This window comes from Ctenopharyngodon idella, chromosome 8 (assembly GCF_019924925.1).
Source record: "Ctenopharyngodon idella isolate HZGC_01 chromosome 8, HZGC01, whole genome shotgun sequence".
Lineage (NCBI taxonomy): Eukaryota > Metazoa > Chordata > Actinopteri > Cypriniformes > Xenocyprididae > Ctenopharyngodon > Ctenopharyngodon idella.
In genome coordinates, this window is record NC_067227.1 from 18835532 (window position 1) to 18862653 (window position 27122).

General features: G+C 37.7%; 1 protein-coding gene across 5 annotated transcripts; it reads right to left on the reverse strand.

The window, feature by feature from the left end:
* Positions 1 to 1484: 1484 nt before the first annotated feature.
* kdm5bb (lysine (K)-specific demethylase 5Bb) lies at positions 1485 to 26347 on the reverse strand. Of its 5 annotated transcripts, none has more exons than XM_051904239.1 (28): positions 26265 to 26347; positions 22005 to 22082; positions 21389 to 21511; positions 20709 to 20879; positions 20019 to 20075; positions 17157 to 17300; positions 16616 to 16709; positions 16326 to 16462; positions 15852 to 16010; positions 15562 to 15681; positions 15261 to 15419; positions 14958 to 15139; positions 14015 to 14177; positions 13816 to 13935; positions 12867 to 13061; positions 12182 to 12363; positions 11837 to 11961; positions 11258 to 11408; positions 9477 to 9591; positions 8980 to 9350; positions 8111 to 8249; positions 7791 to 7970; positions 6429 to 6587; positions 5867 to 6340; positions 5292 to 5388; positions 5005 to 5177; positions 3580 to 3816; positions 1485 to 2409 (listed from the first exon to the last, which is right to left on the reverse strand). In XM_051904239.1, exons 4-28 carry the CDS (start codon positions 20814 to 20816, stop codon positions 2275 to 2277), a joined length of 4176 nt encoding a protein of 1391 aa, XP_051760199.1. In that variant the 5' UTR covers positions 20817 to 20879; positions 21389 to 21511; positions 22005 to 22082; positions 26265 to 26347; the 3' UTR covers positions 1485 to 2274. The 5 variants fall into 5 exon arrangements, with proteins under 5 accessions (XP_051760199.1, XP_051760197.1, XP_051760196.1 ...); XM_051904237.1 differs by lacking the exon at positions 26265 to 26347 and adding an exon at positions 25378 to 25704 and having other exon boundaries at positions 16335 to 16462; XM_051904236.1 differs by lacking the exon at positions 26265 to 26347 and adding an exon at positions 25378 to 25704 and having other exon boundaries at positions 5292 to 5385.
* Positions 26348 to 27122: the final 775 nt, after the last annotated feature.

The following is a 27122-nucleotide window of genomic DNA, read 5'->3' on the forward strand; positions in this document are numbered from 1 at the left end:
GAGCATCAGAACTGGAACACGGAGCAAATGGAAGAAGGTGGCCTGGTCTGATGAATCACGTTTTCTTTTACATCACGTGGTTGGCCGGGTGCGTGTGCGTCGCTTACCTAGGGAACACGTGGCACCAGGATGCAGTATGGGAAGAAGGCAAGCCGGCGGAGGCAGTGTGATGCTTTGGGCAATGTTCTGCTGGGTCCTGCCATCTATGTGGATGTTACTTTGACACGTACCACCTACCTAAGCATTGCTGCAGACCATGTACACCCTTTCATGGAAACGGCATTTCCTGGTGGCTGTGGCCTCTTTCAGCAGGAAAATGCGCCCTGCCACAAAGCAAAAATGGTTCAGGAATGGTTTGAGGAGCACAACAATGAGTTTGAGGTGTTGACTTGGCCTCCAAATTCCCCAGATCTCAATCAAATCGAGCATCTGTGGGATGTGCTGAACAAACAAGTCCAATCCATGGAGGCCCCACCTCGCAACTTACAGGACTTAAAGGATCTGCTGCTAACATCTTGGTGCCAGATACCACAGCACACCTTCAGGGGTCTAGTGGAGTGTTTTGGCAGCAAAAGGGGGACCAACACAATATTAGGAAGGTGGTCATAATGTTATGCATGATCAGTGTATATTTGGAGGGTAAGGGCTTCTTCTTCAGCCAGATGCTTTAGCAGCAGTTGTATGAAATGGCATGCATAGGAATTACCACTAGATGGCTGCACTTTCACCAGTTCTTGCAAGACATAATAGCAAAATAATTCCTTATTAGTAGAAAGAGCAGAGCATTTACTGTAAATGAAACTCATTCAATATCTGGTTTCAGCATGATTCTATTCTATATATACAGATTAGACTACAAAAAGTTAATGTCTAATGTATAGTCAAGGTATAACAGTGCAATCATTTAAATTATTTTAGTTTAACTGTTTGTGGAATTCCAAGATTTAAAAAAAAAAAAAAAAAAAACTATAGGGAGCCTTGCTATTAAAAAAAAAAGCTCATTTAATTAGAAAGAATCCCTGCCTCCCTGTGATAATCACTTTGACACACCCCAAAATGTTTTATTTTTATTGCTTTTTTTTATTATTTTGTTTGTTTTTTGTTATTATTCTTTCCTTTTGTAAATCACTGTGACAAACCGCAATCCCATGTGAAGCTCAACACAGACACCCTCTGTCACCCTCCGAGCCAGTCTTCTGTTGGTCTTCACTACAGTGTGAGATATAAAGCATCTCGCTCCAGAATGGCTGCTTCATCGGGTGCTGGTTAACAACTTCCAAGAGTGAAAGGCTTTAGTGTTACCTAAAGACACTAATACCTGCAATAGACAGGGTTAAATTCAGTTCAAGGTTTGTACCCCGGGGGGAAAAAGCCATTTTAAATAGTATATAGACAATGCTAAAATAACACTGGTCTGTGATCAGTGTAAAGAAATCAGATGCACCACCATACCAGTGATCGCTAAATGAAGAGAAGAGACTGTCTGATATTAGAACAAAGAGTTTTATTCCACACTATAAATTGGGACACTTTTTTTTTTTTTTTTTAAAACAAGCTAGTCAAACCCCAAACCCTAACACCCCCCACCCCCACCCTTCAAAACGGCTTGAGCAAGTTTTGTGGCAGTTCATTACACTCTTCTGTCTGCTACAAATCTGTTTTTCCGTTACATATCCTGAATATCTGACCACCATCTTTAAAAGCACCGACACAACTGAGACAGCCCAAACCTGAAACTTACAAATGACATTATTGCTCCGATAAATAAAACTAATCTACAAAAGGAAATAAAACGACACAACGGAGAGAATCCCAGATGCCTGTGTACTGAAACGGCAAGTTTCTAAAAAATAGTTTCTCTGTATTTATTATTTATTGTATTTGGTGAAAACTGTTGGTATGTCTTGTGTTGTGGCGTTTCTGGCCGTGCATGCAGAAGACCCTCGCTGTGTTTCACGAGAGCATCTCTCCTCCACACCAGAAAGCAACACAAACACAAACCCATGCACCGCTATATTCATTCAGCATTTAGCATATTTATCATTGTTTTAGACAATCACAAACAGTTCGACAGAAGGAAAAAAGCTGTAAAAATACAAAAAATTGACCAAATAGTATCATTCAGGACAATAGAGTCCAACAAAAAGAGTAAAATAGCACCGTTGTTACAAAGGTCAGAGGTCATAGGTTAGGGAAGGGGGAGGGTCAGTTACACATCCAGGAGAAGGGATGGAAGAGGATGGGGTGGGAGACCGGTTGCCACCCTAGTCCGTCTCACTTTCGGCGGCCCGCGTTGGTTGTGCTGCAGGTCACGCACATGTAATCCTCCTCGGCTGCGAGTTCTGCCGATACTCCCACACATATCATGTGGAACCAGCGGTTACAGCAGTCACACTGCACCCAGTACACCTGAAGCAGAGAGAAACCAGTCAAAACACATTCAAACACACACTAGCTGTTTGAGTAGGCCATCTCGATTTAAACACATGACACTGATTCAGCTATGTCTATTAAACCTTTGACTAATACAATCACAGCAAACATCACAGCTGCTGCTGACACAGAGAGAGCAGTTGTCATATATAGGTATGAAACAGCTTCACAAACAGACTTTTTAACCACACAGTATTGTTATTATCACAGAAGTACTGGGATAAAAGTTTATGGTTTGGATATAAACACTGATGTCTAGGGTAGTGATCATAATAAGAGTCCACCTTTTGAAAGTTATTTGATGCTTCAAATAAAGATTGTATCTATTATATCATTACACCAGTAGGTGGTGACAAGTGACCCATAAAAATATTTTTGTCATTAGCTATGTTTCCATTCAAAGTTGCAAATTTAACTTATGCAAAACGGAATATCACATAAAACATTTGCAAATAAAGCAGCGTTTCCATCCCATGTGTTCAAGAGAACAAAATCATCACTTCCTGGGAAATTGTCATGAAATATCTGTAATAAAAATGGAAGTTGCTGGAGTCGGGGAAGCCACTGTCATGCCATCTTGGATGCTTTGCATTTGGGAATGCAATCATGTGAGACACTTCTGGGAATTTGTTATACCAAATCATTTTGATGACAGACTTTGGTTCAGGCATTTCAGAATGATCAAACCAACATCTGAGATGCTGTGCAATGAAATTGGTCCAGTGGTAGTCCAGTTACCCACCGGACCATGTGACGAGGCAAAGTCACATGAGTTTTTTGTTTTGCATCATGGAATTAATTCAGTAAATGTATTTCCATTGTAGTTTATGCGCATGTCTTCTTATCATGTTAAAAAAAAAAAAAAAAAAAAAAAAAAAAAAGTACCCGCCTCAACTGAGTGCAAAAGTTTTTTTATGTGCATTTTTAGAATTTATGCGCATCTTGGCCTTTCCATCCAGCATTTTTTATGCAATATCCCAAAATGCACATAATAGGTGAATGGAAACATGAATGAAATATTTTTAAAGAGACAGCAGCAATTAACATTTTGTCAGAACCCCTAGTAAATGAAGTTATTTTGTTTAGTTGTCTATCCAGAATTGTGTAGCTCTAGCACACACTCGGTCATTACGTTCACTCACTCACCTCTTCCCCTTCCGGCTGGAGACAGCTCTCCGCTGGACACAGGGTCATATCCTCCTCTGAGTCTTCCGACTGAGACACGTCTGATGCAGAGACAGATGCTGCTTTCCTCTCTCTCCGTTTCTCTGTACCCATTCTCTGTTTCTTGCTTTTCGGCTTTATCCCTCTATCCCTGATCTCGGTATCCTCTCTGTTCATTCGCCGCTTGGCTTTCTTTTCTGCTGAAGTGATTGCATCTCTCTTTAGAGGAAAAAAAAAAAAAAAAAAAAAGAGGAAGATGGAGAGAAATAATGAATGTAAATTCGTAATGTCTCAAATGTCTTCAAACTTTTTTCAGGCTGAGGACCCTGTGGTGGATCAACAAATGTTTGGGGCCAGAAATATTTTTTTGCTTTTTTTTTTTTTTTTTTTTTTTTTTTTTGGAGCTTTCCACAAAAATATTAAGAAGCGCAACTATTTAACATTGATGATAATAATAATAATAATAATAAGATATGTTTCTTGAGATCCAAATCAGCATATTATGTTGTATAGGAGTAATGGCTGCTTCGCCATCACAGGAATTAATTACATTTTAAAATATTTTAAAATAGAAAACAGTTATTTTAAACTGTAATAATTTCACAATATTACTGTTTTACTGTATTTTTTTATCAAATCTATACAGCTTTGATGAGAATGAAGAGACTTCTTTCAAAAACATAAAAAAAAATTACAGACCCAAACTTTTGAACTATGCATTTATATACTTTGTGAAGATGCTTACAAAGCCATTAAAATAATCATTATTGATGTACAGAGTTATATACATATATTATTTTTTATTTTAATGAGGGAGGAACCTTCAGTATTGAAGTTAACTTAATTCTGTATTTTTTTTTTTTTTTTAATGAATATTTTTTGTTATTTGATATCAATCAAAAATAGCCAGATCCCACTGAATACCTCACTCTAAAACACACTTGAAAACTTAATAAGCTTTAAATAAACATAAATAGTGGCAGCCTACTTTTTCAGCAGCCTCGGATCTGTATTTCCATACAGATTAAATAAAGATATTCAATTGTTAAAAAACCCTCAACCATCAACTAAACCAATCAGCTCCAAGATAAATCATGTTTGATTTGAAACAAGAAGGCTGCTTCAAAGGTAAAAGACCTGTACTTGCATGAAGCAAGTGAAAAAAAAGCACCAGTACTATAAATCTATTTAATTAGTCATATAAATATATGCAGTGTATACAATACTATATATTCTAAGTTGCAAAATATTCAAATATATTCATGATATATTATGTAATTCATGCTTTATGTGAGTGGGAAGTTGCTGCTGAGCTCTTTTGCCATGGCATTTTAAACCCTGATTATTCTTCTCAATTAGTGATTGAATTTTACTTGCTAAGCAGCATGAAAGTCTCACACTCTTTACCTCTCTCTGCGGCGAGGAGTGTTTCTGTGTGAGGTAGGGTGTGTTTTCTGTGTGGGACGTGTTTGTGGTCGGGAGGCCGGACAGCAGAAGTCTGTAGAGCTGCTGGGTCTCAGGGAGAGACACCTGCAAGAGTAAACCCTCCACCATCAGTTCCTCCAACTCCGAACTGAGACCTGGAACACAGACACAGTTTCATTTTAAAACGCAAGTAGTCATTCTTTCTCTGCAGTGAGATATAAGAAAATATGAAAATGCTCCGAGTTTTTGTATGTGAGAATGATACAGACCCTGGAGAGGGATACAGCGTTGCTCTGTGTAAAACACTGTCTGTTCCTGCCCAGAAACACGCCAGTCCTGACTCTGAGATGGAGAGCCACACAGCTGCTACAATAAAACAACAATGACTCTTTATTGATGGGTGGTAAGCAAAATTGGCATTACACAGCTACAACAAAACTGTAAAAAGAAAAAAAGATGTAATTCACAAAAAAAAAAAAAAAAAAAATTTTTTATAAAATATATAATAATATATATATATTGTAATAAAAAAAATCATATTAAATAAATAAAAAATAAAAAAAAGTAGTAAATATAAAAATATATTATTAAATAAAAAAATTAAAAGTAAAATGAAATACAATTAAAACCATGGGTTAGATAAAAAAATAAAATGAAATAAAAAAAATGTAATTGAATAAACACAACTGAACAAAAAAAAAAAAAAAAATGCATAATAAAATAAAACAAAATAAAATAAAATAAAATAAAAATATACAGAAGTCTGACTGCAGGATTCTCAGCCCTTTGGAAACAAGACATCAAACCACTAACAGTCTGTTGCCTGTGTAAAATAATGTCTAACCTTCCTGTTGTGCCCAGCAGTCCGGTGTCTCTGTGTAGGTGAAGCTACTCTGCAATCCTGAGAGGTCAGCGAGTGATCATAAGAGTCTATGACCTCTTGTGCCCGTCGCTGCCAGCTGACAGTGCGTTCGACCATATAACGTAGAGCATCACCCTCCGGGAGGCGCACACGGATCCGCTGCAGTGATGACAACAGTGTCAGGATCTTGTCCAGAGGAGGCTTAGTCGACCGTAGGCATAATGGACACAGCCAGGCTTCAGGGTCGAGGGGATCCGAGGGCCCACGAACACACACGCTGTGGAAAGCATCTCGACACAGCTCGCACTGCAGCATAGCGCCCATGGCTGGCTTCTGACACACACACACTTTGAGAGCAGAGCAGTCCGCTGTAGGCAGGAGCTTCGATTCATTAGCTGCACGGAGAGAGCATAGCGACTCCAACTCTTTTAAACGAACCTCAGCCAGAGTAAACATCTGTGAGAGAGAAAAAGAGAGTGAATGAGAAAGAGAAGCTTTTTCTTCATCTCAAATATTTCTGGAATGTACCGTATAGCAAACTCACAGCGGACGCAGAGTCTTTGCTGTCCGAAAGTGCTCTCTCCACATCACTCATACTGTCCAGCTTCACAAGCTTCTTCTTCCCTGATGACACACACTCTCCCTTCACCTTCCTCATCTTCTTCTTCAAAGAGCTGCCCACTTCCCATCGGGGACACAAGACCTGCACAGGTGATCAGACCCATAAACAACCTCGACAACGATTTATTCAAAATAAAGTTTTACAAAGTTTCTTTATGAGTGAATGTCATGAAAACATTTGCAGGACATATTTCACCCCAAAAAATATGAACTTATATTTTGCACATTTTTTTTTTTTTTTTTTTTACATTTGCACTGAATTCTCAAATCTGTATACTGTAGATATGTTAATAATTAAAATTAAATAAATTCTAATAAAAATAAAATTATACATTTTGCTTAATTCTTTTTGTAAATAATTAGGAAAATAGTATTTAATTATTATAATCATCATAGATTAACAATATATAATTAATGTATAACTATAAATTAACGCAAAGCAATAATTTGAAGGATTTTTTTTTTTTTTGTTTTTTTTTTTGCATTGAAGTAATGAGATTATTTTGCAGTGATGATCTGTAGTAATTTTCTTTATGCCTTTTTTAATTTGACACAATTTAAATTCCCAAACTCTAAATCATTGTAAGCTTATAACAACTTTTAGAATTTTAAACCTATCATTTAAAGCAGTGGTTCTCAAACCTGTCCTGGAGTACCACCAGCCCTGCACATTTTGTATGTCTCCCTACACCTGACACACCAATTTCAAGTCTTGCAATCTCTACTAATGAGATCATAAGTTGAATCAGGTGTGATAGATAAGGGAGACATACAAAATGTGCAGGGCTGGTGGTACTCCAAGACAGGTTTGAGAACCACTGATTTAAAGTGTTAGTTCACCCAAAAATGAAAATTCTGTCATTAATTACTCACCCTCATTTCGTTTGATTGTTGAATAAAGTCATTATTTTTGTTTTGTTTTTGCGCACAAAAAGTATTCTTGTTGCTTTATAAAATTAAGGTTGAACCACTGCAGTCACGTCGACTGTTTTAACGATGTCTTTAGTACCTTTCTGGACCTTGAAAGTGTTGGTTACATTGCTGTCTATGGACAAGTCATATACCTCTTGGATTTCACCAATAATATCTTAATTTGTGTTCTGAAGATGAACAAAGGTCTTACGGTTGTGGAACGACATGAGGGTGAGTAATTAATGAGAGAATTTTCATTTTTGGGGCGAACTAACCCTTTAAAGAACTGAAACATCCATTTAAATTGTTAAAAACATCCACTTAAAAACGTAATATTACCTATTAGTTTAATATATAATATTTCCAGACTGACCTCCAACAGTGTAAAGGGGGAGTTTTTGACGAGGAAGGTTTTTGCGACTGACTCTTTCCAGGCCTGCACCTCTGATACCAGAACCTCCAGCTGGTCCAGAGGCTCCAGTCGCACAGGAATAGCATGAGCTCTCAGAACCATATCAGAGAGCGAGCTGAGAACCGGAGTCTGACCTCCCACCTGCCAGCACAAACAATCACAACTACCATTAAACATTACTGACAGATTTTTTTTTTTCCCTTCGAAAACATGAACAGACACAAGACAGTACCCTAGTGAGCAGAATGCAAACATAGTTCATTTGGTGAAGAGTACTCAACCTGTAAATCCTCAGCTTCCTGGAGCCATTCTTTAGCCCTGTTCACTGTGTCTTGTAGTAGGAGGCAGTTTGGCAGGTATGCAGGTACCCCATCCACCTGAGTCAACATTGAACCAAGCGTCTCTAAACTCTCTGGAGGCCTAAAAGAAAAAAGAAAACGCATTAACAAATGTCATTCAGCTCATTACACAATCTCTTTGTGGTGCCTCCTGCAAGTCCTCAGCACGCACCACAGGAGTTAATTCAGGCTCATTCAAGGGCTGCTTTGCATTTCCAAGCCTCAGTTTTATCCTGAACTGATGCAAATGCTCATCTGTTGTACAAAAGGAAGTGGTTCCCAAATCCAATTTGTTTCACATGTCTACCATCGTAGACATTGCCTTATGAAAATTAGAAATGCTGTCTTGGAATCTAATTAAAATAAAATAAGCTTAAGTTGAAGTACTAAAATGACTAAAAAATAAATAAAAATGAATTAAAGCTATTTAAAAATAAAACTAGTTAAAATAAAAAAGACAAAAAGACAAAATTACTGAAACTTAAAAAAAAAAAAAAAAAAAAAAAAAAAAAAACTTAATTCAAAATATTAAATACTATAATATTATATAAATAAAACTAAAATAACACTGGTACACATACGGTATTCAATGTCAATTACATGTTAAACGTTTGAGTACACTTAATCAAAAGTAATAGTTGAATTATTCAAATTAGTTTTGTAGACAAATATAAATTGTGCCTTTTTTGACTGATTGCCTTCTTCTAATGAAGGAAAAGTATGGGTCTTTATATATGAAAATATATAGCTGCCTATATTTGGGGAAGGGAGTTCATATTTGGGAGTCTGACATCACACAGCGCTGCCCTCACCTGGCCTTCAGCAGTGCCTGTGCTTTCTCCTCCATCTCCTCTGAAATCGTGAGCAGCTCCTGCAGCCGAGCCATCGTGCGTTCAGTGGAGGGATGCGGTGTCAGTCCGACTCCTCGATCGATCAGCCGGCGCATGCTGTCCAGAGAGAAACCACAGGGGTTTGATACCGGATCCTCTGCCTGCTGAACTCCGGCCAGCCACCGAGCCTGTTCCAAACGCTCCCGTAGCAGGGGCAACTCCGGAAGAAACACGTCGAACTGAGAGCCCTCCTCCAGCAAAGACTCAATCTCACTAACAGCATCTGCGCTCACTTCATCGGAGAGAAGCTTCTCACTGTGCTGCTGGAAGTCCTCGATGTTATTCAGCAGTTCCTGAGACAGAAAGTGTTAAAAGCTTCTATTATATGAGCTGTTTAGAAATGAACTGTGCCTCATTAATCTTCAGGACGACGGCTTGCATCATACACGACTGTGTGTGCACGTGTGTGTGTCAGTCACCTTCAGAAGCGGTGCCTGTGTCAGGCTGCAGGGAAGGTTATAAAGCTGGCGGACAAATGATCTCATTTCCTCCACAGTGAGCTGATTAGGAGATTTACCCCCGCCTGTGCGATACCTGCAGACAGATGACGGCAGACAGACATAAACAAATGCATGAAAGAATACACAAAATTCACATGCCACATGTGTCTTGGCCAAACCAAACCGCTGTGTGCAAGAAAACAAAGCCTCCCACACTGGAAATTCCCCTTAAATGGAAATAAACACAGAAATAAACACTGTGAGTTGAAGTACGTGTACAGTATGTAAGAGGTCATTCTTGCATCCATTTGCACTATGTAAGTATGTGTATAGACGGGTGTAATTTACAGTTACAATGCAACTCTGTTTTTTAAGCGATCTGCCCCATGAGCTCCACTATTTTTAAGATGTGCACATATTAAGTGAAGAGAGAAAACATATTCACTAAGAACATATTAAATCGATAAAAAGTGACAGTGCAGACATTTTAAATTCATACAAAAGATCTTTTTTTTTTTTTTTTTTTTTTTTTACTTTCTATACTGATCAGAGAATTAGGGGGGGAAATATCTATGTTTAATAACAGTAGCCACTTTTCCACCATCGGGCCAAATTGTTCTCTTTATTTAACCGTTTCATTTCGTGCTCCATACCGGTGTAGTGAGAAATCAGGTATCACCAGGAATCGGGTCTCCTTTAAGAAACCCGAGTAATTGGTTAACGGACTTTTAATGGGTTGTATTTTTAGCGCCTGATTATAATTCCAGCAAAATCATTTTAAATCAATTTAAAATGTGTTATAATGACCATTAATGTTTTTTAAATGACATGTTTCATATACTAGTATATAACTGAAGCTATAGGTTGTGAAATCAAGCATTTCTCATTCTTACCGTTTTTTAGTTAGCTTATGTACTAGCATAGCATACATCTACCCGATTAGCCTGCTTAGCTTATTATATTAGGCATGTTCTTTGCTCCCAATATCTGTTTCCAGTCTGGTTTATTATGCAATACATAGACATTCATTTTATATTTCAAGCATGTTGTTTGTGCACTAAATGTAATAAACATAATACAATAGTTATAATTAGTCTAGACATCACAATAACAACTTTTGATCAGGCATTACTGCCTGGGTCCTAAAGGAGACCCGATTCCTGGATGATATGGTTTCATTTTCCACAGTGTGGCTAATAATGACCGCTTTTTGGAATGTAATACAAATGTGTCAGTCACAATTGCCTTAGTAACGCAAGAGTTTACAGACGATATGAGAAGTAAATATTGCGACCATTATGGAGGATGATCACAAATGTATTTTAATTTTATTATTAATTTGTGTTTACGTTGCTCAAATAGTGTGCTTAGCCAGCTACAGAGAAATTGGTGGCCAAGCAACAGACAAGTGACCAATCATAAGTTGCGATGTCACTACACGCATTCTACCAGCACGGTTCGGCGCTGTTAGCCAACCGTTCTGAGAATTCCAAATCAGCATATTAGAATGATGTCTGAAGGATCATGTGACGCTGAAGACTGGAGTAATGAGTAATAAAGCTTTGCTGTCACAAGAATAAATTACATTTTAAAATACATTAAAAAAGAAAACAGTTATTTTAATTGTAATAATATTTCACAATATTACTTATAATAGTACAATATTCCCAATATAACTGTAGCTTGAGTAGGTTTCATTATAGTCTATTTGTGGTTGTGTGTGTGTGTGTGTGTGTGTGTGTGTGTGTGTGTGTGTGTACCTGGTCTGCCTCTTGCCGTTTAGCAGTTGCTGAGCAACAGATGAGCATTTCTCAGCATCTTGAGTAACTAGCCTCAGCTGACGTAACAGATCATTCTCTGGGAACGACCTCTCATTAGACTCCTCTAGAAGGGTGCGAAACACGGAGACATCTACAGCGAAAAAGAAAGAGAGAGAGGCCAGAGGCAGAAGTGAAACTCATGACATGGTACTCACAAATGCATTTAACTTCAGTGATGTAACATTTTATGACTGAAATACAGTATTCTATGTAGCGTGGGATTTGTTTTTGTCCTTAAGACTGTAAAAACTGGACTATAATATTAATTTTTTTTACATGCGCATGAAAAAAAATTTAAAAGGTGAAAAGTTATTACAACTTTTGCTTAGTATAAAATAATTTTCTTCTTTAGAATATCATGCAGACAACTGTGTAAAATTTATTTTATTAAAATATTTCTATTTTTATATAATAATAATAAAAAATAATAATAATAAAAAAACTACACGTTGAAAGTGGATTCTCATTTAGAAAGTTTTAGAGACTATCAGTTCTGGAAGTTTTCAAAATGAAACTCACTGCGTTTCTTGTCTAGCTTTGCTTCCATGACCTCTGTCACCCTTGACGCCCACTCATCATAAGACTCCGCCCTCTGCCGCACAGCGTTCATCATGGGGTAAAGGTCATCCAGTGTGTAACGATAACTGTGTGGTTGAGCATTACACTAAGTGAAACTTTCACCACGTTCACTTAAGAAATCTGCACCACTGATTATGATTATTAGCAGTGGAATCACTTTAATCATTTAATATATTAAATACATGTAAATATGTATTTATATATGCCTTTGTTGAAGAAAATACATATAGGCCAATCTTTAGATAAGGTCATTGAGGAGTACTGAAAGCAGAAGTGGAGACTTACTTGAGTGTGTAGTTGGAGACGGGGCAGGAGCAGAGGTCGTGGGCGTGGTGTAGACACACCTGGACTCCTGGTCTACAGGGGCAGGTGAGAGCAGACAGGTAACAGGTGGTGCGACACTTCACGCACTGTCTCTCATCATCTGCCAGCAAGTCATATTCAAACAACTCACACTGGACCACCCCCTACACAGAGAGAGAATATTAATAACTGATCATTTATAGACAAGTAGAAAAATAGATTGCATATATTACCAAAAATGGCATAATCAGACATTACTAGCATCTCTAACATATTAAAATCTCTCACTGAATTAATAACATTTGCATTATTAAAAATAAACTTTAAAAATAAAAATAAACACCATTACATTATATTTAGCTAATCTCAATTTAACACATGGTCAATTTAACATTGACAACTCAAAAAAATATAATATAATATAATATAATATAATATATATAAGTCTATTATGAACATAGGTAGATAGATAGAATCATAAAGTGAGGATAGCTGTTTTATTGAATTATAACAGATTTGCATTTCAGAAATACAGAATCTGTTAGTTTTTCTCAGAGTGAGAGGAGTAATGAGCACTGTTGCATAAATTTACACTATAGTGTCATCCATACTAATTGCATCACACGCACACACACCGACTTGACAGGTTTTGTTTGTGTTCTCTCACCATCTTTCGAACTTTGTCCCGTAGCTCTCTCTCCTCTCTTATCATGAGCTGCATGTCCTTCTGTACAGCTGACGCCAGAACCACGTCCAGGTTGTCGGCCTTCATGGCCATATTACATACCATCTCATCATGAGAGAACACGCAGTAACGGTGCAGCAGGCGGTAGTGATCCACACACTGACGCCCTAGTGGCATCTGCACACCAAATTTACAACACAAAGTAGTAACAGATTAGAAAAAATACAGAAAAACAACTAAAAATTTATGTGAAGTAAAACTCTCCATGCTCAGCTCTGAGACCTGCCCAAGATAATCTGCATTAAAGGGTTAGTTCACCCAAAAATGAAAATTCTGTCATTAATTACTCACCCTCATGTCGTTACAAACCCATAAGACCTTCGTTCATCTTCGGAACACAAACGAAGATCTTTTTGATGAAATCTGTGAGCTTTTTGGCCTCCGACAGACTGCAACGTTATTACCACTTTCAAGGCCCAGAAAGGTAGTAAAGACATAGTTAAAATAGTCCATGTGACTACAGTGGTTCAACCTGAATGTTATGAAGTGACAAGAATACTTTTTGTGTGCAAAAAACAAACAAAAATAAAGACTTTAACAATTTCTTCTCTTCCCTGTCAGTATCCTATGCTATACACTCAGTAAATACAGTGCAGTGTTTCCGGGTTCTACATCAGAATGCACACAAAAATATGTCTTTACTACCTTTCTGGGCCTTGAAAGTGGTAATAACGCTGCAGTCTATCGAAGGCCAAATAGCTCACGGATTTCACCAAAAATATCTTAATTTGTGTTCCAAAGATGAACAAAGGTCTTACGGATTTGGAACGACATGAGGGTGTGTATTTGATGACAGAATTTTCTTTTTTTGGGTGAACTAACTTTTAACAACAATCATTGTAACAGCAGGATTGATTGAGGAAAAGCTCACCCAGTCCACCGTGCAAAAATTCACAGCCTCTGCAAAGTTGAAGCCCTGGTTGAAGCCGCTGTGATAGGATCTCGGAAAGGTGATGACAAACTCTCCTGCACACTGATTGGTTCTGTAAATCTAAAAACAGAGTGTGTGTTACACACAGGTTCTCCATGCGAGTGTGTGACTTGTGATTGTGTATATAAAATTTACTCACCGGTACTCCATGGGCCATGAGTGTATTGGGGTTCATGATTGTGACGAGCTGGTGTAGAAGATCCGGCTGAGACTCAAACAGTTCCGGGGCCAGTTTCTTCATGACTGCTTCCAACTGCTCGGCGGCAAAACCAGGAGCACCATACCAGGTCTTAGGTTCTCCCCTAACACACACAAAACACACAATCAGGGTCTTCACACATGCATGTCTTTACATGTTTTTGAAAGAAAACTCTCATGCTCACCAAGGCTGCATTTACTTAATAAAAGTACAGTAAAATAATCTTGAGAAATATTATTACAATTTAAAATAACTGTTTTCTAATTTATTATATTTTAAAATGTATTCCTATGAAAGCAAAGCTGAATTTTCAGCAGCCATTACTCCCATCTTCAGTGTCACTTGATCCTTCAGAAATCATTCTAATATGCTGATTTGGTGCACAAGAAAAAATTTCTTATTATTATCATCAATGCTGAAAACAGATTGTGCTGCTTTTTATTTTGTAGAAACAGTGATCATTTTTTTTTTTTTTTTCAGGATTCTTTGATGAATAGAAAGTTCAAAAGAACAGCATTTGTTTGAAATATAAATCTTTTGTAACATTATAAATGTCTTCACTGCCACTTTTTATAAATTTAATGCATCTTTGCTGAATCAAATTACTAATTTCTTCAACAACAACAACAACAAAATATATTTACTGAACAGTAGTGTAAAAGGCAACTTAATCATATCAATCTCATATATTCTCCATCTTTGTAATAACATACACTCTTATGGGTAACTGTGTTTTCGATTATATATAGCAGACACCATATTTAAAGCAAAAACAAGGTTGTGTAGGACAGAAACACAATCAGTTCAGCACGCTGCACTATATAAAGCACTACTATAAGTGTATTTCTTCCTTTATTAAGCATGAAATTGTACTTATTATTACCAGTGCAGGTAGTTGATTGAATAGCTCCAGTGGTCCTCAATGTGCCAGCAGAACGAGGAGAAGCACATGCCCACGTAGAGCCATGGCAAAGTCATGCCACAGATATCAGCAGTGACATGGGTCAGCACTGATGGTGTCATCATGGCCATGTTATTCAGGTTCCACCCACAGTGAAGATATTTCTACAGCAACCAAACAGCACAGAATAACTAAATCAGTGATAGAAACAGGATGCACTACATCTGGAAAATAAAATGTCAGACGTTCTGAGTAATATCTCAAAATCTGATATTTCAGTTGTACCTCATCATGCGGTGCAACTTTAAACTTTCCACCCTTGATTGGAAAACCACTTCCAAACTCTTTTGAGGCTATATCAGCACCATATTCCACTGTCACATCCTCCTCAATGGTGCCGACCAACCTCCAAAACTCTTTTTCCACCAATTCGGTCGGTACCATCTACAACAAACACCATATTCACAGGAAAAAAAAAATTAACATCATCAACATCAATGCTTATGTTAAGGTTATTTCATAACATTATATTTGCAAATCTATCACAAGAGTCAATGTCAGAGTCTCAGTAGGGTTTTGTACATACATGAACAGGCATGTTGAAATAGTCTGACTTGAAGGAGTCTGCCATTTCCCCAAAAGATTTCAGAGAATAGTCCCTGTACGCTTGCTCGAAGCCAAACGCCTCCTGAGGTTTACTGCACTCCTGCAGAAACACATAAATAATGAGTCAATCATTTATTCTTCTGAATCAGAGTCTTTTTAAAAGCAACATTGACTGGATAGGGACTAAAGCAGTACTGTTTAAATTCATTTGCTCCTTCTATTGACTTAAAAACGATGAACAAACACTTATTTTTTACTATGCAAACTCACCCGAGCCAGACACTTAGGGCACCTCCAATCACCTTTAGGAACATCACTGAGGGGTGGGATCAAGCAGAAGGTGTGGTAGCTGTCATCACAACCGTCGCATAGTAACAAACGATCCTCGTCGTTCCCTTTTCCACACACTAAACACACATACAGGTCCACCTAGAGAAGACAGAGAGCACTGTAACATCACAAGCCACATTTACAAGTTTTAGCTACACAAAAAGTGTTTAAATAGAGCTTATAGTTATAAAAGAAATTTTTTTTTTTCTAATTAATTTCACAGTATTGTATAATATTGTATAGTTATTCAACTTTAATGGTTTAAGATCAAATGAGATACCTTGTACCGACTCTAAACTACATTGTACAACACAATATCTCATTACGATCAATAGAATTGGTCTGTCCACGGTTCTGATTTACAGAAAAGCTCAGCAGAACTTAAATTTGAATAAGAGAGGGGAGGAAACTCACCATACTCACTGGAGGAGGAGGAGGAGGAGGAGGAGGGGGGGTGTTTTTCTTGTAACGTGATTTGCTTTTATCTGGTTCAGGTGTCAGCTCTTTTATCTCCACAGGTTCCTGCTTCACCTGTATAGGGATCTCCCTCTCTAATACACACATATAAACACATTTGTTAATATACAGACACTGATTTGACTAATAAAGCTATGCTAATCACATGTTTGCTTTGCTTGACTGACTACACATGGCTACTGAAGACATGAGTCACGTGAGGTTAGATGCAAAGGTTAGATGCTCACCTGGTTCAGGCTTGGCAACGAAGGAACCCATCCTCCTCCTGAGATTGGGCCTGTTCTCACAACCCTCACCCCCTTCTGACTTAACACAGCCAGACTACAGACACACACAATTAGCATGTGAGTTAAAACATTGACAATAATAATAATAATAATAATAATAATAATGTTTCTTGAGCACCAAATTAAAAAAATAAAATGATTTCTGAAGGATCATGTGACACTGAAGACTAAAGTAATGGCTGCTGAAATGCCAGCTTTGACAAATATAAAAATACAAAACAGAAAAGTTATTTTAAATCAATACTATATATTAGTTTTTACTGTATTTTTGATCAAATAAATACAGCCGTGCTGAGCATAAGAGACCTTTCCAAAAAAAAAAAAAAAAAACTAAAAATCTTGACAATCTCTGTTAAACGATACTGTATAACCAACCTGACATACTGACTAGCATGGAGAATTAGAACTAAAACTAAACTGACAAAATGGAGGCAGATAATGATTATGAACATACAGAATGAGTGTGAGTGTTTATATTCACCTCTGTTTTCATCCTCTTAGCTCTTCTGGCAGGTGCGCTCATGTCGTTGGGCTGGACGTGAATGTTTTGCCTCTGCAGCAGGTCGTGGGGTTTATACTCTTTCTCTTGGTCATTTACATCATCCACTGACGTCTTCTGCAGACACTGAAGAAAACAAGAAAAACACAACTCGACCAGTTATAGGAGTCCTTCAGTCTGGAAATTAAAGGGTTAGTTCACCCAAAAATGAAAATAATGTCGTTTATTACTCACCCTCATGTTGTTACATACCCGTAAGACCTTCGTTCACCTTCGGAAAACAAATTAGGATATTTTTAATGAAATCCGATGGCTCAGTCAGGCCTCCATAGACAGCAAATTAATTTACACTTTCAAACGCCCAGAAAGGTACTAAAACATCTAAAACAGTTCATGTGACTACAGTGGTGATACCTTGATATTATAAAGCGACGAGAATACTTTTTGTGTGCCAAAATAACAAAATAACGACTTTTCAACAATATCTAGTGATGGGCGATTTCAAAACACTGCTTTGAATCCTTTGTTTCTAATCAGTGGTTCGGAGCGCCAAAGTCACGTTATTTCAGCAGTTTGACACACGATCCGAATCACTGATGCGAAACAAAAGATTCAAAGCAGTGTTTTGAAATCGGCCGTCACTAGATATTGTTGAAAAGTCATTATTTTGTTTTTTTGGCGCACAAAAAGTATTCTCATTGCTTTATAATATCAAGATAGAACCACTGTAGTCACATGAACGGTTTTAAATATGTTTTAGTACCTTTCTGGGCGTTAGAAAGTTTAAATTAACTTGCTGTCTATGGAGGCCTCACTGAGCCATCGGATTTCATCAAAAATATCTTAATTTGTGTTCCGAAGACGAACGAAGGTCATGACATGAGGGTGAGTAATAAATGACATCATTTTCATTTTTGGGTGAACTAACACTTTAACTTACAAAACATACTAAACGAAAAAACTACAGTGACCAGTTCTTCTCATGTGACATTAGTGTAGCACTTAAAGAGATAAATTCATTAAAAAATGAAAATTCTGTCACCATTTACTCCCATTACCCATTAACCTGTACGAGCAATAACACTCCCTTCTTCAATGCCCAGAAAGCTACTAAAAACACATTTAAAACAGTTCATGTGACTACAGTGTTTCAACATTAATATTATAAAGCGACTAAAATACTTTTTGTGTGCCAAAAATAACAAAATAGCGACTTTATTCAACAATATCTAGTGATGGGCGATTTCAAAAAACTGCTTCATGAAGCTTTGAAGCTTAACGAATCATTTGTTTCGAATCAGTGGTTCAGAGCGTGTATCAAACTGCCAAAGTCACGTGAACTACTGAAGTTTCAAAACACTTATGACGTAATGAAGCCTCGTTTACTGAAATCACATGATTTTGGCACTCTGAACCACTGATTCGAAACAAAAGATTCGTAAAGCTTCGAAGGTTCATGAAACAGTGTTTTGAGATCGGCCATCACTAGATATTGTGGAATAATGTCGCCATTTTGTTATTTTGGCGCACAAAAAGTATTCTCGTCGCTTTATAATATTAAGGTTGAAGCACTGTAGTCACATGAACTGTTTTAAATATGTTTTTAGTAGCTTTATGGGCATTGTAAAAGAGAGTGTTATTGCTGGTGATGCAGGCCTCAATGAGCCATCGGATTTTATCAAAAAAAAATCTTAATTTGTGTTCCTAAGATGAACGAAGGTCTTGCGGGTTTGGAACGACACAAGGGTGAGTAATTAATGACAATTTTCATTTTTGGGTAAACTAACCCTTTAAGGTACTTTTCTTTTTTTTGATCTTGACAGACCATGGAAAAGAACAGCTTGGGAACCCTGCATAACATAACAGGTGGTAAAATGATCAAATAAATAAATACATTTCTGTATGAACTTCTCATTTAGAGTATAATTTAATAAAAAAAGTCTGTTTTTGATCCAGAGTGATGTTTAACAATTTAATTCAATGAAGAGTCAAAGGTCATTTTAAGGTCATCTCATGGTTCTCTAAACTTGAAATTGTGAAACTTCACACTTTAAAAAATTCCCTCTAAATCACTGAAATCATTTCCCTCCACTCCACAGATAATCTGTGCTAACGTGTGAATAACCTGTTAGCCCGGCCTTAAAGAGTGTTACATCTGTGATCGCATGCAGGAAAAATCCTCAGCATTCCCGGTTATGCTTGCTACCACTATCAGATTACAGATTAACATAGAGACAGAGGATAGAGGGAGGAGAGAGAACAGCTGGAGGTGTAAAGAGATTAGCGTGAACAGAAAGCAGGTCACAGTCTCTGTGGGTCGAGAGGAGGAGTGGGAGGGGGGAGGAGTGAAATAAAAGATGCAGCAGAAGTCAAAAAGACAGAAACAGAAACAGAAGCAGAAAGTGAAAACAAAGACAAGAGAAGTAGGTGGAGAATAAAAGCAACAGTGTCTCGGCAGGATGGCTACGGGTTTGGCGGGGGTCAGGACGGGTTGAATGCTGTCCGTCACAGAAACACCAGCTCGCTCCCATTTGTCACCCAAACTCAAAAAACAAAACACTAGGTTAAGAAAAATAAACAAACACACACACCCACATGCTGACTAAAGCAGCAAAAGGAAATGTTTACACATCATTAAAATAAAGAACCAAGAAGATAGACATTAATATAGGGCTAATACACGATTTTATTAATATAAACCCTAATAGTGTGATTTTCAGATATCTATATAAGAGCCACAGCGAATACTAAATGAAACATTCATTGCCACAGGTCCCATTATGACATCACATCCTGTCCAAATTTAAATCATCAGATTAGGTAATGGGGAAAGTAGAAACGTACCTCCTCTAGCCCAGGAGGTGCCCTAAAACTTGACAGTTTGGCTGCGATCTCAGGAGCCTGATGTAGAAAAGAGCACCCAAAATTATAGGGATATTGCCTGTGACCTCGGGGTCAGAGGTCACAGACATCTCTAACAGAGACGTCAAGCATTCAGTCAATGGAAAGAAAATGAGTTAGGCTCCAAATTACTTTTCATATGCTCTTGCATATGACCACTGACCGCATGACAAAAAAAAAAAAAAAAATCAAAAATATATATAAAAATATTTTCATGTTAAAATCAGCAGATAACAGTGTGAAAAAAGACATGAATATGATTGTGTTTGTGTTTTTTTTAAAACATCCAGTTAATTGATATTGATCTCTAAAGACATAAGAAGTCATTCGCGACCACATTTGGCAGAGGCTGCAGCACAAACAGCAGTAACGCTGAAAAGATCAGCACACATTACAGAAAACAAGTAGATAGAACACAATAAACACACTTAACCACAGATTGCATTTATGCAGAGCATACTCCATCAGACCTTAATAGTGCACAAACTAATACGCTAACCCTGAAGGCCCAGGTTTAACACTGCAGACCAGCTGTAACCCGACTAACCCACCCAAACACACACTGTGAACTTCTGCATGACTGCTGAAAGCTTTATGCTTATATTGAATGATGCATCTATAAGTTGAACTCACCAGCAGGTTTGTCCCAGACTGGAAGAGGTTGTATGGATACAGGACCCTCTCATAATGGGCTCTCAGGTGGGACCCCACAGCTTTGCCTGGGGCAAAACCCATTGTCATGGCGATCTTCGTCCATCTCCTCTCTCTACAAACAAAATCGAATCCGCCCTCATCTGCAACCAACTGCCAGATTGAGAAAGAGAGTGTTGGGCTTCATTGTAAAAAGATAATAAACATTTATCAATGCTTATGTTTCTCTTGGTCAAAGATAAAGAACCCACCAATAACTATAATAAAAAAAAATTAATAAACATACACACCAACAAACAATAATATTGTTTATTATAACCACGTGCTGCAGTTTTGTCGTCCGTCTCTTTAAATGCTCAAGCTCTTTAAAGCAGGATGGATTCTGATTGGCTGTCAATGTTTTTATCGTTCATCAGCTGGAAAAAATTGTTCTGAAAGTGGATCCAATGATATTGTTCCTCTTCCCTCTATTCTCACAGAATTAGAACTATTTTTTAAAACGTTATAGCTATTGTTATAGTTATCGTCCTTTCAGGCCTCTGCTCTGTGACACATTACAGATATGAGTCACAGGTTTCAGCTAACAATATTAATAGAGTCATAGTAGATCATAACATATACTGTACAGTCCCATAGGAAGCCTGACTGACAGACTAACTCACTTTGTTCAGCTGGTACAGATCGAGGATCTTCCGCTCCACATGTGGAATTTTGAGTGTGCATCCTTGTAGTTCCCAAAACTTAGCAATCTGGTCCAAGAAGTTGAGTTTAACTCTGGTTTGAGCCTGAGAGAAGGGGGGTGGGGAGGTGGGGTTGTAGATGGAGGTGGCAAGAAAAAGAGAAAATAAGAATCAGCAACATTGTGAATGGCGCATGTTATTAAGCATCTCAGAGATGGTGTTTTTTTAATATCAGACATCTTAAAAGACCCAAATTCTGCTGACAAGACTGTGACCATTGACCTTACAATGCAAACACGCACCCTTTGGTTTTACTATATTAGTGATGACATCTCATTGTTTTTTCTACAGAGGTGACGATATTTGCTAAACCCTGACCCCAAATCCAACCCTGTGACAAACCTGTTGATATCAGTAGACTGATGATTTGACAGATTTATGAGTCTTTCAAACAGTGAGAAGCACTTCAGATGACCTCACAAGCTAGTTTTCAGCAAGTCTCGCTATATTTTTGGGGATATTCTGAAATATTTGGCCCTCACGAATATAGCCAAACATACACACAATTTTCCATCTCAAAGCAAAATCATACACTTACCTCTAACTCGTTGAGTCTCTGGATTCTTGGAGTAAAATGAAGTCTGTCAACGTCACATGCAAATGGAGGCTGCCAGTCCTAAATACACACACACACAAAGTAAACATACAATTAGTAAACTTACATTTCTCTTACTTGATATTCATTTTAAATTGTGTGTTTTCTGAGTTTATTTAACTTCAATATGCAACGTCAGAATAATTTCACAGCAAAAATCAACCTGCGACATCCAATAGGGACCAATGAACCATTGTATGGCCCTGTGTGAATTACATTCTGGATATATTTGTAGTTAAAAGATAAAATGTTCACAAAAACTAACTTTATTTCCATCAACAGCAAATCCAAACTGCAGAATGTGTCCTTGAGACGAGCCTCTGACTCATTATGCTGAGGTCATGAACACAAACATGTTTGAAACAAGAGAGGCTTTATCAAAGAAATCATTTTCATCTTTAGCTTTCTGATGTTCTGAATTCATTCAGCAGCCTTCTGAAATCATCAAGAATGTGTTTGCATGTGCAGACAAAAACAAAAAGCTTTTGATTAGAAGGTGGCCGTTTTTAATGTTTACAGATAAGACTTTCATACTGAGGGTACTGGACACTGATAAATTAAATGGGGACACACAATATCTACATAAACACGTGTAAAGACACACCATTGGAACACCACATGTTGCCTGAGCCATTTTATTGCATACACAATTTCAGAAGCAAATTAACAAACCTTAGTGGCTTCTCTTTCACTAATTTTTTCTTTGCATTCATAAATTTATTTGAAAGGATCTGATGAAAACAACCCTGTACAAATGTTACTGGTACTCTGTGGTTTGTGGTCTACAATCTTGTGAATGTGTGTCTGCTTAACACAGTGGGTAAAAGTAAACTAAAAAAAAAAAAAAAACTATATCACATTCGCTCACACGCAACCTGGTGTAGATGGCTAAACGGTAGAACTGTGGTTTTCATGTAGCTCAGCCACATATATATATATAAAAAAAAAAAAAAAAATATCGGTCTAAGTTTAACACATTTTCTTTGTCTCCAGCCTCTCACAACCACATGGTTACAACTACGCTCAGAAAAACAGCACAATCGTGTTTCCAGATATACACAATGTAATTAACAGTTTGATTACGGAGACCAGACATTTCCCTCTTGGGATCAATAAAGTGTTACCCTTTCTTAGCCAAATAAAGAACCTCGGGATACAATAATCATAATCAAAATGAGCTGCAAAACCACATATTTTTTAGCTTCAGTGAATTAAAAATGCAGACAAGTTTGCTTTTATACATTTATATTAATAGTGTAATTATGTAATCAGAACTTGAGAAAAACAAAACCATAGTTTTTATTAAAAAAAAATGAAAAATACTTTTTCCTGCCTCATAATACATAAAATGGCATATCCATAGACACCAATGCAGGAGTCTGTACAATAAACCACTGTGCATTGAGATCATTGACTAGCCTACATATACAGATTTCTGCCCGTCTTATGAACAATATTCACCACAATCTTCATCTACTAACTCAGCTACACAAAATCTATTAAATGAAGTTGAGTTGTGCGCATATTAAGTCCATTTATTACAGTATTTCCTTGTTTGCTGTTCAGGCAGCATAGTTACAGAAAGACACAAAATGGCCAGATGGTTCATTCGCTCCAAAGCTCGCAACATGGAGGACGCGCCCGGCCCGAGGACTCCATCTATCCATCCAACAAGGTTCGGGCCAGAATATGGGCCGAACCGAACCCATGAATCACTTTACACGGGCGGTTTAAAACGCGTCAGGATCCAACGCGCGTATGTTGGTGTTGGAAAGCAAGAGGCCATTTGGAAAACATTCTCAGCTTTAAAATCTTACTAAAACCTTCCCAAAATATTACTTTCTGGTTTATTAATACCGTCAATAACATGAAACCATTGTACTATAATGATGCTTGACATGTTTTACCCGTTAATAATCGCTTGTTAAACGTAATTACGCTTTCTCTCATCTGCGACCTCATGCGTGAATCACGTCACGTAGCTGCGAATCTAATAGATTCATATACGAACCCGAATTCACATCAAACCCGAAGCCAGTATCAGAACCAGCGAGCTTGATCCAGAGCGCTTCATGGCCATAACAGATGGAGCGAGAATTGTCAATAAATAAGTAAATCGCTTTTAGAATAACATGAAGACAAAAACTAAAATGCTTTCAAGTGTTTAAATGTCCATAAACATGAAAATAAGGATTATGAAATACACAATCGGTTTACCAGACTCATAAAACCATCTCAAGAGATGAATAAATTATAATGTTCCTGTCATTGGGCTCGTGTAATGTTCACTAACATAACCTACAAATATAAAGACGCCATCAGAACCAGCGAAACCCTTCAAACTGGTTGAGACAGGTTCGGGAGTTAAGAGTTCGGATTCAGATTAGCTGGTTTGAACTGGATCATTTTGCTAATATGTAAACTATATTTAGTCGCTGGGTATAAACGGTAATTAATTAATTGCATTAATCTAATCTGCACACAACCACTTTTGTCACAGAATAAATTTGCTCTAACCAGAATTGAAGATATAGACTAAATTATACCATCATTATATGGTTATATTAGCATAATCTGTTCATATAGGTAATACAATAAAAATAATATAGACTAAACTCAATTTATGGCCATTTAGTGTGCTAAGGTGAAAATGAAAGGAAGTTTATTTCCGCATTTGCAGGTATCTCCTGGTCTCTTGAGGTTTCTTTTTTTCTTTTTCCTCTTTTTTTTGTCTGTCTGGGGACATTAAATTTTCGTTAAAAAGTGCACTGAACTCATTAGAAGCCTTTAAATCAAATGATGAGGTAACAGATGGGGGTTTCTGTTCGTCAATGTCAACAACAAAGATGCAGAAGCAACTATACCAGTACTACTAATTCAACATAAAAATATATAAAAAGAAACGATATTTTATATCAGCGATAATCACTGACAATCAGCAAACTAAACTGTAAGTAAACGTGATGTTTAATCCAGTATTAGATCCGAGCCAGGCCGTAAACTACACTCAGAGAGGCTATAAAGAGACATTTTCCTGTATAATATTTCACACATCCGCGACGTTTGCGTGTAGTGAGCAACGTTATTGCGCTCGTGGGTTAGAAATCCGGGTCATGCGGGTCCGCAGGTCGAGCACAGACCCGGCAGAGCTTTGGAAACTCAACTGATATGATGCCTATAGACACACAAAGCGGTTCGGCAGTGCTGTCACTGCGCCGCCATGTTTAGACATTTCCCTTTAAATCGAACTCAGAATCACTCCGCAGATCCGGCCCGGTTCAACCGGTCCGATTCAGACCGTCCGGACAGCACTCACCGGCGGCGGTCGAACCTTGCAGATCCCGGTTTTCTCGGCGATGGGTCGGATTTTATTGATAAACGCAAACGGGTCTGCAAATTCCTCCCAACTGGGCTCGAACACCGGGCACTCGGGCGGTGGGGTAAACTCAGCCGGGCCCCGCTGGGTCATCCTGCAGGTCCGGTTCCGGAGCAGAATCGAGTCGCTCAGCGAAGCGGGGACAGAACTTCCTGGGATCCGCAAAAAGGTCTGTCCGTCTGTTACTCCCTTAGTCCGGCTAACACTTGAACAACACGAACAATCAACACACGCGCGCGCACATACATACACACACTCACCGTGACGTGACTGCTCTTAGGCTGAGACCACATCCGCTCAAAAATCTAGAGACGAAGCGAGCGTGTTCACTCATTTCTAGCGTTGAAGAAACACTTTAAAGAAACAATTCAGCCGTGATATGTACTGTTCATTGTCGTATTATTTAAACCGTTTGTCTTTTTGACGCGTAACGACAACAGCTGGAAATACGTTGTTATTCGTTGACATTAGTGCACGCGCTATTCAAAATCAAGTAACAAAGTAAATCTATTCCATATAGTTACCTGGCCTTCAAATACAAGTTCCTATTATGCACTTATGTACCCTTTATTTTATCATGTGACTTATCTAAAAGAAAAACAAAAGAGTTTTGTTTTGTTTTATGCTCGAGGAAAATAATTTAATGTAACGTGCCAGTGAACAAATAGAAACCACAGTAGAAGCAAACAGTTGTGAGTAACAAGGTTTTACAAGTTCAAATCCACTGTCGACTTGTACGTTTACGTGAAAACTCATAAGAATACAGGTGTTCCGCAATGTTCACTGTTAATTTAGAAACTTTTGGAGCTCTGTGTGCCTTTACATACACTTCTGCCAACAGCATGCGCTCAAAGCCGTCAACCGCTTCGCTCCGCCCCAGTGTTTACCTCCGCGTATGGATACCTTCAGGTGACAGCTGATAGTGGCTGGGACTTCTTCTTTAAATAGACTTACTGCGGCTGCTGATTGGACAACTTGCGTATAGAGAAAGTGACGCATTGCAAGGGGGAGGAGGGGCGTTGTAGTAAAGCGCTTTACGTAGTGCTCTACTTTTATGTTTTGAAGTAAATCCAACTATGGTAGTGTCGCACTTCAATGTAACATTTAGCATTGTAATTTTTCATAATGTGTATTATATGATAATATAATATATAAATAATAAATAACAAATTCCAAGGCCACGTCTGAGGCTTAGTAACACGAAGCTTATTGCTTTAAAAGTATTATGTTATGGAAGGACATTTATTGGAAATGCTTTATCTGCAGTGCTGCATCTCAAACCTGACCTATAATAATATACTCTACGATGCTTTCATTGCAAAGCTATTAAAATAACCATTATTGGTCTACAGAGTAATATTGTCCATTACATTTAAATTTTAAAATGGGAAGGACAATAAAATTTAACTTTAACTCTAGGTTTGGTTGAAGTTAATGTAATGTTGTATTTGTTTAATGCATTTTTTTTTTTTTTACAGAATAAAAGGTTGAGATGAAACATTACAATTACTGTATTGCAGGTGGAAAACCTATGATCAGAATTATATTTATTAAAATACTTTAAAACATCACAACTGTTCATTCCTTTTGTTTTACCATAAAAGGTGTTCAAATGTCTTGAAAGGTCACACAACATATTAAGGTACACCCATTAGGACCCACCTGTAGATTAAATGCTTGACTAT